The sequence below is a fragment of the Fringilla coelebs genome, assembly GCF_963513975.1.
Source record: "Fringilla coelebs genome assembly, chromosome: 2".
NCBI classification, from domain to species: Eukaryota; Metazoa; Chordata; class Aves; order Passeriformes; family Fringillidae; genus Fringilla; species Fringilla coelebs.
In genome coordinates this window covers 60,241,644-60,254,905 of record NC_140029.1, presented here as the reverse complement: position 1 = coordinate 60,254,905, position 13,262 = coordinate 60,241,644, and the positions used below count along the sequence as shown (strand labels likewise).

The 13,262-nt window shown below is 35.3% G+C and overlaps 1 protein-coding gene across 1 annotated transcript in view; it reads left to right on the top strand.

Moving 5' to 3' along the window:
• Positions 1–13,262, top strand: part of VWA8 (von Willebrand factor A domain containing 8) — a 179,392-nt gene that overhangs the window by 81,939 nt on the left and 84,191 nt on the right. The window contains exons 21-22 of the mRNA XM_084226836.1: positions 1,013–1,089; positions 13,049–13,124. Of these exons, the coding sequence (XP_084082962.1) occupies positions 1,013–1,089; positions 13,049–13,124 (153 nt within the window). The remainder of the gene's footprint in view (positions 1–1,012; positions 1,090–13,048; positions 13,125–13,262) is intronic.

The following is a 13,262-nucleotide window of genomic DNA, read 5'->3' as shown; positions in this document are numbered from 1 at the left end:
AACAGGGATAGTGTCTTGTTAAACAGCTTTTGTCTGGGTCTATGACTGAGCTTTTCTTTCTGCTATTTCCTTTCTCTTTGCAACCTGTAGCACTCTCACTGGCATTCTGAGCTTCCTGCAGCCACCTCCTTGCAGGAGGGATAAGAATTTCTGCATGTGAGCTGTCACCTTGGTCTGCATCTACATTAGCATTTCAGACCAGATGGGGAATGTACTTTTGAAGGGAATTTCCTTTCTGCACTTCAGTACATACTCATCTTTCTTAGGATGAGAGTGAAGTGGATGTTCCCCAGCAGCCCACCTAATTTGTGCTCTTTGATAATTCCTTCCCTGAGTCTAGGTTAGACCTGGACTAAAATACCAGTTCCTAAAATGCTTAGGACAGGGCACACCAGGGTGTTTGCAACACCTAATTCACTGTCATCATTTTCCACAGCTTGCTAATGCAGGCATCCTTCAATAGAGTTAGAGATTAGTTTTATCTCCAGCTGAATTCTTATTCCATCTGAGCCTCTTTTTGTAACTTCACTGGAATGTGATCAGCAACTATTACCAATGCTGTGCCCAAATTCCGTGTGACAGTTACAGGATGTGTCCTATGACCACCAAGAATTAACTTTGCCTATTAAGTGCAAGACAACTTCCTAGCATTGACATTGCAATACCTTTGTGAAATAAAAAGGCTGGAAAAACCTTGTGTTGGTTAAAGGATACATAGCATGTGTGACATAACTCTAGAGACACAATCCTATTTCTGGTTATTTCTAGTAAGACAGATATTTCTAGTAAGACAGATTTCTAGTAAGACAGATATTTTGTGAATATATATAAAAAATAAAATACATATAATAAACTTGTGTTCAGAATTTTCTAAAATAGATTGGAATTGTATTTTCCTATGAAGGAGCATGGAGAGTATTTTAAACATTTTGGCAAGTTATCTTTTCTGTCTTTATAACTCATAAGTATGTACATCTGTGCTATATCTTAATATTATATTTGTTTACTGCAGGGAGTTGGGAAAAACAAGGTTGTTGACAGATTTCTTCACCTTTTAAACAGACCCAGAGAGTATTTACAACTGCATAGGTAAGAATGTGTTAGATTTCCATACTTTTGGTTTTAACCAATTTTCTCATGTTATAAAATCTCATGTTTCTGAAATTAATGTGTTTTTACTGTTTGAACAAAGGCCCCCTAAGGGGCACACAGACCACAGGAATGTGTCTGGCAGAGGCAATAAGCTGTCACGTTTGAGGAGTGGGTACAAGAATGTGATGCAATCATCTTGTTTGATACATGGGAAAGCAGAAGTGTGCTGATGCTAAACTTTGTTCAAAAAACAAGTTATATTTTGCTGTCATTTCTGGAAAGATTTCTGTAGCACGAGCTATTGTGTGAGGGAAAAGTTGTTTGAATATATCACTCATCAGAAAAGAAACATTCTGCACAGTAAAGGTTTTTTGGCTTTTTTCCTTTGCCACTCCTGCTAAGTGCATGTATTTCTTTCTCACTCATAAGAATTTTGTTTAGAAAATTACATCATAAGCTAAAAGACAGACTTCAAGACAACAAACCAACTGAAAACAATTCAAAAGCTGAAATAATAGGAAATTATCTGCCTGCTTTTTATAACATGAACTTGAAACTAATAAATGGAAATAAAGAATAAATATATCTAAAAGACTGATTTTCAATTGAACTGAATCTCATTTCAGTTTTGTTCCTAATCTTTATCTCTTTGTCTTCAACTTCCTAGCTTCATCACCGTGTCTCTTTCCATAATCACTGTTTTTTAAATAGTGCTAATGAAAATGTCGATCTTTGGTATTTTGCCTATTAACAGCATAGTCTCTGTAACACTTTCACTTTCTCACCCAGATTTTTGTCTTCAAATCTCTTGTATTCCTGATGCCTGGATAGCTCTACCTCATTACTTTTCTACTGCTGTTCTTGATAATTTTACTTTTTCTAGACTTCTGTCACTTCTATATGAACGACTGCATTTGTGACCTCCTACTTTCAGCTTTGCATTAACTTTCCTGCTTGGAACAGCTACCCACTTTGTCTGGATAAAAGACACTGTGATTTTTGCAAATCCCAATTATGTCACAAAGTACTGCACTATTTCTGTCCTTTTGTGTGTTCTCCAGTGATGAAGCAGAACAGTGCTTAATATGAGTTCATATAGCTCAAGAGAACATTGTATAAGCACCATGTTTGGGGTTTTCATGCAGAAATGAAAGAATGTAGACTTACATGTAGAATGTGTAAATTACAGCATGCTAGTTGAGACATCACTAGGAAGAAAAATGTGCATTTATTGTCTTGCCAATACAGTGTTCTACAGTCTCTATAAGGTACTGCTTATGATTACAGGGGTTTGGAGAGAGTTTGAAGTAGAAGGTGAAGCAGAAAATGATGAACAGTCCTATGCAATTATAGAAAAATAATTTGTGAATATAGCAAAATCAGAAATTTCTGTTTCCTGGGTACTATTTTGAAATGCTATGTGAAGAACTCAGTCTGTATAATATTTTGGTTATACTTTACAGGGTGTTTAAACAAGGATTAGAGTATTGTTAGTGCACTCTTCTGGATTCAAAACAAAGAAAGAGCAAGTTTACAAAAAACTCAAACAGTTTCCTAGTAAGCTTTTACATACTTTTTGGAGGAGATTCAGTCAGTAGCTTATGGCATAGATGTACTTTATTAGAAAACGTTCTAGAATGTGCACTTCATCTTTGATAGCCCTGTGTGTTTCTTCCGATTTCCTAGCTAGCCACTGTAAGTACCTTTAAGCATGCCAAGGAAAGTACTTCTAAATATAATGCTTTTAATGGTGCTTGTATACTTGAATTACAGATTTTGACAAATTCATTAGGGTGGGGTTTTTTGTTGGTTTGGGGTTTTTTACTGCCTTGACAAAAGAGTGTAAGGTGTTCTGCTGTTCTAACTCTACGTATGTTCAATGACATTCAAGCAGGGAGTATTTGCCTTAGAGGCAATAAGCTATTACCAGGAGTCATTTTAAAATCTCACATTTTATGTCTTGTACTTTAAGAGGTTGAGAGGAGACAAAAGACAGAAAAAAGGACATCTGTATTTACTTGCTCTGTAACTGATTCACATGGGAAAGGGTCAGACTGACTTAAGGTTTTGATTGCTTATGGAGGCTATAAATTCCTTCTCTTAACGTTTCCTACAGCATCTCCCTGAGAAGTTTTATATTCTTGAGATTTGTAAGTCTTATCAATCATTTTGATACCATAAAGCAGAAAATCTTAATGGAAGGAAACTGCAATTAGATTCGATAATGACAGAAGTTAAGAAAAATGTGTGCTTATGAATTATTAAAAAAATTGGCTGCTTTCTCTTGCATACTTCCTAATATTAGCAGCTGATCAGGAGTTGACCAGCTCTCTCATTGCATTAATTGTGGGGTTATGGAAATACAGGTAATATGGCACAGGCTCAGCACAGCCTCTTCCTAGGACTGCACTTATGAAGCATTTTACTGTTTTTCTGTGTTAAGGAAGAACTTCCATCTGCCAGGATTTCCCTGTCCCTCCTTTCCTACAAGAGGAAGTTGCAGCAGAGAAATCCCAAATTTTGTTTACCCTCCTGGTATGGTTGTCTCCATTTTGTTCACCTGGGACACTGGCTACATGTTACAGAATAAAGACCAGCTTTATTTTGTCTAATATCAAAGAACTTTTAAGAGTTCTTATAGAAATTAAACATGTTTTACAGACAGTAACTAAGAAACAGGCTGTAAGAAAATTTTTTGTTCTCCAAGCTAATGTAATGAGTATTTGTGTTGCTCCTAAATTAATGAACTCTGGAAAGCCTCATTATTTTATGAACCTTTCTGTTACTACTTTTGCTATCTCTCCTGTGAGTGATGTGGAAAGAATTTTCCAGTGGTTCTACACAAAGATCTGAAGTTAAATTTGATTGACTAAATTAGTATTTCATTAAATCAGGGAAATAATTTTCATGGAAACTGATAGTCATAGAATGTGGTGAGTTGAAAGGGAACCACTAGGATCCTCAAAGTCCAGCTGCGGGCCCTACGCAGGACCGAGAGTCACACCATGTGCTCGAGAACATCGTCCAAACGCTTCTTGAACGCAGACATGCTGTGACCACTTCCATGGGGAGGCTGTTCCAGTGCCCAACCACCCTCTGGGTGAAGAACCTTTTTCTGATATCCAACCTAAACCTCCCCTGACACAACTTCAGGCCATTCCATGGGGTCACTGGTCACCACAGAGAAGAGTTCAGGGCATGCTCCTCTGCTTCTCCTCGCTATGATATCTTGCTTTATTATTCTTTATTGTATATTTATGTTTCATTATATCTTGCTTTTTTTATTCCCTCATGATATCTTGCTTTGAATTTCAAAGTCTCTAAAACCAAGAAGATTCCACAGAAAGAAGGAAAAAAAAAGTAAAACTTTAGAGAAGACTCAGGCAAGAAAATATGCCCTGTTAAGACAGTAAACTCCTTCTTAGCACTGATGAGAGCAATAGATAAGTATAAAACTGTAAGCTCCCAGCTCTGCTACATAAAAATGTCAGAAGAAAGTATCATGGACTCTAAATAGTTGTCTCTTTTGATATGATCAAAGACAAATTATATTAATTTTACTTCTCTTATTTTCAAAATTGTTAACTAGTTTTACACAGAGAATGATTTTGCTTGAGTAAGATTTTTTTTTATCTGTGATTTAAACATTTAAGTTTGCATCTATTTGGAATTAAGTCATACTCTTAGCTGTGTTTTATATTTCAATTAGAATGATTTCTCCTCCTTGCAATTACTATTTTTGTGATGACTATATATACAGAACAACAGCATTTATCCTTCTGTTTTCAGTTCAAGCTTGATTTTTTGCTCCAGTTCGTGGATTTTGGAAGGATTTTTTTTGCTTGTTTGGGGTTTTTTTGGTTTTGTGGGGATTTTGGGGATTGTGAAAAGATTTTTGCTAGAAAGCTTCCTAAAAGCCTAGGTTCTGACTAGGAAGATGTAAACTTTGGTGACACAATTTTTATGGTAGTTTCTGGTGGTATAAATTAGGTGCTAAATGTGGAGAGGCACGTGGATTAATAGATATGCATCGAGTTTTTTGGAGTCATATATTGTTATCTGATCTTCGCTTTCATCAAAGTACACTGCTATGCTTAGTACAAAAGCATAAAAAACAAAAGAAATATTTAAATGTAGTTTATTCTAGTATACTAATTTAGGCAGCTAAAAACAACCAGAAAAAATACTGGGGAGAACAAGCCCTGGGAAATCTGTCACCACTGTTCTGCTGGCGTTGGATTTGCTTTAAGTCACATAGCCAAAAAGAGCTACTGGTAACATGAAATCTCTGAAATTACCATCTGCCATCATGAACTGTGCTCTTAATTGCTCTGATAGCAAACAAAAACCTCTCTGTCTTGATGATGCCTTTACAAAAAATTAATTGCAGAACTTCTGTCTTCTAAGAAACATGTTTGTTAGGTTCAGGAAGGCATGAAGTTCATTTTTGTATATCAAAACCTTTTCTTTAAAATTTGGTGTGCATTGTGCTCCTTGATTTTTTGAGATATTCAAAATCTGTGTGCTGGACACTGTCTTGACTATCTTGACTCTATGTGGCCCTCTTTAGCAGAGGGGTTGGACCAAATGACCTCCAGAGGTACCTTCCAACCTCAACCTCAACCATTCTGATTCTGTGATTTAGCAATTTCTGCAAGGTAGCAGCTGGATGACCCCTAGCTCTTGTTGTAGGTGTGCTGTAGTAATGTTGTAGTCTTCAAAAAAAAAAAAAAGTTAAAATTAATTTCTTTTAGCTTCATAAAGTTATATAATCCAGCCGTGGTTGTTGCATGGGAGGAAGCCGTTTGCACTGTTCTTAGCTGATGCTCAAATGTGTCAGTATGAACAGTAGTTAAAGTTGTGAGAATTAAGAAACAGCTTCAGACTCAATATTGTTTTCAGAACGCAGTGTGTTAATGAAATTTAATTTTATAACATCTAGATTATTTATTTATTGTTACAGTACGCATGTAAATAATGAGCAGTTGTTAAGCAGAAGTTTCTCCGTTATGTTTCCAGCTTCATGCTTTGTCAGTGACAGATTAGCTGTAGCAAATGCAAAATTTGAAACCCACAGTCTCCTCTGCCACCTGTCTATCACAGGCATTCCTCTATACAATTGAAAATGATCAGGAGTAAAGAGTACTGATCCTTTTCTGTTGTGATGGGAACTTGGGAACTAGTGGGAGAACTGGATCCCTCCTCTGAGCTAAGCTACTAAAGATGTGGCCATTGAAGTCATGATAAGTAAAGCTAGTCAACTTCAACTCTAATGTTTTCAGTGTATAGATCTGCATAAGAACATCATCATCACTTACAGAAATAGAAGCTTTTGATGTGTAGACTGCAGTGTAATCTACGTCAATACTTTATTGATGGCTATGAATGGATTTTCTGCTTCTCAAGACCTCAGTGAATCTGCAGATATGAAATGATTAGTTTTGTTTCATTGTTCTCCTTCTGTGTATCAAGAAAATAATCTTCTAGGAAATTAGCTTATTGTGAAAAAAGATAATATGAATCTTCATAGAGTCGTATGACAAAAAGAGGGAATGTTTTTTAGTGTGTGAGGGTTGTTCTCTATGAAGTCAAAAATGTTAGAACAGCTTGTAAATATGATTTGATGCTTTTTCTTGAAATAGAGAATGCAGGAAATTTTCTTCTTTAGCTTTTGATAAAACAGGTTTACCCCTAAATTAGCCATGTTAAGTCTTACTTCTCCATTTGATATCTTTTTCTTACAAGTTGAGATAACTTATTTTTCTTATTTTTTACATGTGCACTACAGCAATTTATCTTTGTTGTAAATGTGGTGTTTGACACTGTCAATGGAATACCAACTGCTATTGAAATTCTATTTTGTATCTGATGATCTTACTATTCTCTTTCAAGATAAAACATTACCTTGTTCTGTATGTCCCAATGCATTTCCTTACAAAGAATTTGCTTAAAACATCTTGATTTGACATCACTTCTTCCTTTCAGAGTTACTATATTTATTCTAGTGACTGATGATTGGAAAGTGTGATACAGGGTTTATTTTAAAAATCTACTACATTTTGTGTTGTGCCTTTTCTAGTTCCATAATAAATTTCAGTAATCCGATGATCTTTTTTTCCAAAACTTACCTAAGTTTGCATATGTTATCCTATTCAAAACAAATGTAATTTTGCTGTGATCTTTAACAATCCAATTAATGGGGAGTTTGAGGTAGGAAAATGAGTTTATGGTGTCCCTACAAGCAATACTTACTACAAACTGTGTATTAATCTTTAGATCTTAATTTTCTTTCCCTCTTTTTCAGCACATGTAATAAGTATAAAATCTAATTACCTGTTTCCCTTATTGAGATAATTTAAAACTACCCTTTCAGCTTTATTGACTTCAGATTTTTAAAGTTCTAATTTAAAAAGCTGTTTCAGAAGAAACAGCTTCCTTTGCCCAAGATACAGGTGGATACTAGAATTATATTGTACTTGTTCTCAGAATTGCATTTGATTATCATCTCTTGAAAGAATATAGTTAAAGTTAAATGCTGATATAGCTCAGAAAAGCTGTCTCTGTAGTGGGCTATTGAAGGGAGTGTTCTATGGCTGCACTGGTTTATTTCAGCTGAACACAGCAAAGGCAGGGGAGATGTGTTGTGTTTCTGTTTGTTGGCAGCCACAAAAGAAAAGTCTGGGTAATTTTTCCTCATGATTCATGAGTCATTGATGTTTAGATTATAAAGTACAATATTAAAAGAAAATATCGTGTGCTTTATTCTTTACGTAGGTCATATTAGGAAATAAGTTATAAGATGATACATTTTTGTCATGAAGATTTATGTTGTGAAGTGCTGAGTGCATTGACTATATAATAGGTGTCTTAATAGTTTTTGACTTGTTTTCAGCCAATACAGAGTTGCAATGCAGAGCTTCCAAGATTTCATGCCAGCTGATGGTCCCTGTTTCCAATGTTAGCTTTTCATAAGCTGGCTGACTAGCTGTTATTGTCAGATTCCTGGTGTTAGAAAGCTACTTCGTTTTTCTTTTTTGTAGGAATTGAATTAAGCTTTAATATCCTGCTGCATGGCTGTTACAGGGAAATAGCTCAGGTTAGAAGACCCTGTTGTTTCATTTTCCTCCAAAGCTGAAGTAAGAGTTTCTCACTGTTTACTCAATTAAACATATTCTTACAAGCAATAAGGGAAGCTGCAGGGTGTCATGTTTCCCCATTTATGGATTTTACAATTAGGGTGAGTGAATTTCACATCTTGTTTTGGCAGATGGATCACATACAAGTAATTGTGTAACTTCACATTTAAGCATATAGCATGAATTAAACATAATTCCCTTTGACCTTTCTTCTGCCACCTGCAGTCATACTGAGTAATGAGTACCTTTATAGTCAAAATAATTTCTCGCATTTTAAACAAACTTATGTCCTGCTGAGTAGCTCTAACAGCCTAGCAGGAAAAAAAAGGTGAATTTAATTATCAGTTCATACAGATAAATCAAAAAGCCTTTACAGGGTCATTTTCAACAGAGCAATGAGACATCTGGTTGGCTTTTCAGATATTTCAGAATTTCCTAAACATAGCAGTCAGGTCATGCAATTCAGGGGCTCTGTGATGGGTTGACTAAAGAAATTAATTTGTAAATGTCAAAATCATGCAGATTGATTCTTTGTGTTGGGATTGCCTGCTCTTCATCAGGATAATCCATGAGTGGATTAACTGACCAATTAACAGCTTCAAATGGCCTTTGGACTAATTATTTTTCAAATACTCTTTCAAATTAGGTCACAGCAGATGGGTATATTCATGTCTGATTGACATGCAATTGAGAAGAAATATGTATCTATGTACATAGCTATTTAGATAATTGATGCCTCTCAGAAGTGAAGGAGAATTTCTAGAGCATACACTCTACATCTCTGATTTTTCCTTTCAACTACCATGAAGTTTTGTGTGGTAAATCAGAAGAAGGCCAAACCTGAGCTTGGTTTATATAACCTTGTTACCATGGGCAGGGACCCCTAGAACACAAGGTTGCCTTGCACAAATAATCTCTTACCCTTTTAGCCTCCATTTAAGTACATACAGAAGACAGGATTGTATTCTTCTGCACTTGTCAAGATGGAGTAATTCCAGGGAATGTGAGTGTTTGTGATGTCAGCTGTGTGCTGTATTAGGGCACAAGCCTTCCTGGGGGACTCAAATCTTCAATTAAAGCATTGGAACTCCTTTTGTTAAACTAGAGGATAACAACTAACTGAGGTTGATGGAAATTTCTCCTGACACAGTTCATAGTTGTTCTCCAGAAGGAAGGAGTTGCTGTCAGTGAAACAGAAACTGTTGCAGCAGTATGTTTGAGTCAGTCTGCAGACCTCAGAAATAGCTGCCTTTAGGGTAAATAATGCAGCAGTAGCAAAAAAATAGGAGCTAATAAAAAACATGAGAAGAATTCTCAGAAGTCCTACTATGAATTGAGTGGTCCTGTCAGAGGAGTTGCTATATTTCAGCAGTAAATATTTCTTCTCTTTTTCTCTCTCTCTTTTCTTTTTTTTTTTTTTTTTTTTTTTGATGGAGCACTTGTGAGAAGGGCTTCCTTGATAAAAGTACATTCTTAGGAAAGATATTAGTGAGCTTTTCCTATTTTTCCTTTACAATCAGATGAAGATAAAATCAGTTCAGTTGAGTAAAATGACAGTATGTCAGATAGATTTTCTCCCTCTACATTCCTACTGTCTTGCTTCTTTGTGTCAGACCTACTTTCATTGCTGAATGTGATGAAATTGGGAGGTTTTGATATTCATGTCTTTGTTAGAGCCTGTTAGTTATTACTAAGGTGCTATTGTTACTAAGTGAAAGTGAATTGGAGTTTTTAGTTCCTTTCCTGTGGGAATTTTGAGTGCCAGATATATTTTGCATTTAGGAAATGCTTCTTGCTATGTTGTTCAAAAATATTTCAGACTTACTGTTTTTATTTTTCTATATTTCAGTGCCTTTAGATTTATGTAATTCATTAAAGCAGAAATTTAAGAAAAAACCCTAAGGAGACAGTTTCTTTTTAGCCATTCTTTAATGTGTTTGGGTCATGGTAGGTTTCTGAAGAACAGAAATTAATGATATATAAGTGTATAGCAAATGATTCTGAAAGGAAAATTACATTGATCTGTCATATCCCTTGTAAAATCTCTCATACATGTCTGAATGTAGTAGCCTAAGCAAATACAGGAGTTTCACATACACTTAAATTATCAAGCCAATGGAATTAATATTTGACTTACATTTAACTTCTGTAATACATTGCAAATCCCCCAATGTATTTCCTGAAATACTAAGGCCGTCTATCAACAAAGCAGAAGAAAGATAAAATAAGAAAGAAATTAGAAGATAGATTCAGGATGTCAATTTTTATTTTAGTTTGATACCTTCTGTATTCTTTCTGATTATGCTACTTTTGTAATAGCACTTAAATGAACAGTAAACTCTTGTAGTGTTTATTTTCCCCAAAAATATGTCAATTCTGTCTTCTCTGAAGAATAAGATCATCTTAAGGATTTGTGTGGGCTGCTGATTATTATGGAATACTAAGCACAATTTAGTATTCCGTATTAGGGGGTTGTAAGTAATCTCTGCAGAGCCAGAGGATTAACTCGCTCAGCAAAAGTAAAATACTGTTTCATGTTACAGTAGAACATCATCTGACATTTTTGTCTTTTCTTGTGTCATCACCTGTGTGACAGCACATCACTAGAGATCTTCGTTTCCTGGTGTGTTTTGTTCACTTTATTGTTTTTCATTCGTTATCTCCTAAGTGCAAATTTATGATCTGTAAAGCGTCCTGTAATTCATCTTCCTTTACGTTATTCTTGGCCTATCCTTGGGTCCTCTCATTTTCTCACCTTTCTATTACTTTAAAGAGATCACAGTTCAGATTTGACAAATTCTTCCCCTTTTTACCTTGTATTAATTCCTCAGAAGATTTTTCCTTGAGTCATTTCTGACTAATTAGTACCTGTGACTGTGACCTTCAAATACTCCAGCATTTGGTTTATGCATTTTAAAATTCTTCTGCATCTGCAACTATATAGGTTTGAACCAGAAATGTTAAGTGATAGTAGAGGTAGGCTGATACATACAATCTGAGAATTTAGTCCCTAAATAATGTGTGTTCAAGAAACAAAAATCATTGGTTTGTTGTTATTTTTGGATCCATTATTGATTTCTCTGCCCAGCGTATAAGTTGCTTAGACACACAGGATGACAGTAGAAGCTTTGTTTTTGTGTCTGCAGTAGGATTTCTAAGATAACAGATTAGTGCTACTGCTTATTTTAATGATATAAAAAATTATATGTTACAAGGGAATACAATGTTAATATAACTATTTGGGACAGGGTTGCCTACTTGTAACAGGGTTAAATAAATTGAATGTGGTCCTATCTTTGTAACCTTTCCCTTTCTGGATTAAAGTTCAGATCAAGTAGCTAAACATTTAAGGCCCTCTTTCTGCCCTCTGCTTTATTTCTGTGCATGGAAACTGTGGGATAAATCAATTGTGGGCTTAAAACTAAACAAGAAATTATTAGTGATTAGGGACAGAAATCCTGCTGACAGCAGTTTCAAATAAAGGAAATGTGCAAGTTATCCTCTCAGTTTAAAACTGTGTTTGGAAGCTGGCCACTTAATAGTGTGCTGCTAACAGTACTGTTTGATTTCCTGTACCCATGGAGCTTATCGGAATTGTTGGTTTTTACAAGGTGTTGCAAAATTAAAGATAGATGTTTGAAAGAGTGAGTCAGCTAGGCTTAAGCAAACAGTTTTGTTACACAGCACAGCTGTGAAAGGTAAGAGATTTTTCTTGTATCAAATGTTACATACAGTGCAAAGGTTACCAATCTTACCAATGGACCAGTATTGTGCATCTCAAGCAGTGTTAAGAAAGGTTTTCCTGATGGGTTTTGTCCTGTGATCAGCCCATCATTGTTTTGACACAGACTAGTCCAAATTTTGAAATACAGGAGGAAAGGGATGGCAAGACCAACTTGCCCCAAGACTGAATTTCCTGTTGCCCGTGAAAGTGTGGGAGTCATTGGGACATTCTGTCATGACCCAGGTCTGGATTATTCTCTAGCTCATTGGTCCATGTGAACCCCAAAGCAAATGACAAAGGTCTGGGCAAGTATTTTATACAATCAGGAGCGGCTTTCCCTAGGCTATGGGCATAATTTATTTAGATTAATCCATTCTGGTGATGTCTGTTGCTTCACCTTTCTGAATTGCAACTGTTTTTTATTTATCTGTACATTCAGTGGTAAATAGTGAAGATTAAGGAAGACTAAGGAATATTCTCATTACAGATTTTAATTAGCACTATTTTAAATTTGAAGAAAAGGTAACTGAGCAATTCAAAGACAAATAAAATTTCAGAAAGAAACTGCTACTGAAGCCTCTGTCCCATCTAAGAGCTTATACTGTTCATGATATAAAATGTAGCAAGCCAGTAGGGCTTAAAACAAAAATAATTGATTTTAAGAATTCCACGTTAGGTTGTTGGATTTGTTTGTTTGTAGGTTTTTTTGCATGATGATATGTGGAGAAGAATAGCTAGAATAGTAACGATTCCTGTTTGTCACATAAATGACAGTTTCAGCATACTTAACTAGAAACGGTAACATCAGTAATGTCCCTGCGTACAAAAAATACTGATTCTCTTCTCAGGGGGTTTGTTTTCAGGGTTTATGAGAAATGGAGAACTATTGTGAAAGCCCTGGCAGCGGCAGGGATAGTCACACTTGACCACTAAGCAGGCACATGGTTGTTCTCAGTTATTTCAAGTAGACTAAAAAAATTTTTTTTTTCCTCTTAGAAAAAGACTATTCAGTTTTTCATGTATTCATTTTGCATTTTATTGTAATTAACATTCCTGTGTATTTTTAATTAATGCCATCTGTTTTTCTACATTTCAGGGATACCACTGTACAAAGCCTTACCCTACAACCTTCTGTAAAGGATGGTCTTATTATATATGAAGATTCACCACTGGTCAGTAGTAGCATTTGAATTTTATATTTGGAATTTTTTTAAAATTTAAACTGTTTGTGATTTGATCTTTCATGGCACAGTGAGTGAGTATAGTAACAAACATTTTAATAATTTTTATTTGGTCACATTTGTCACATT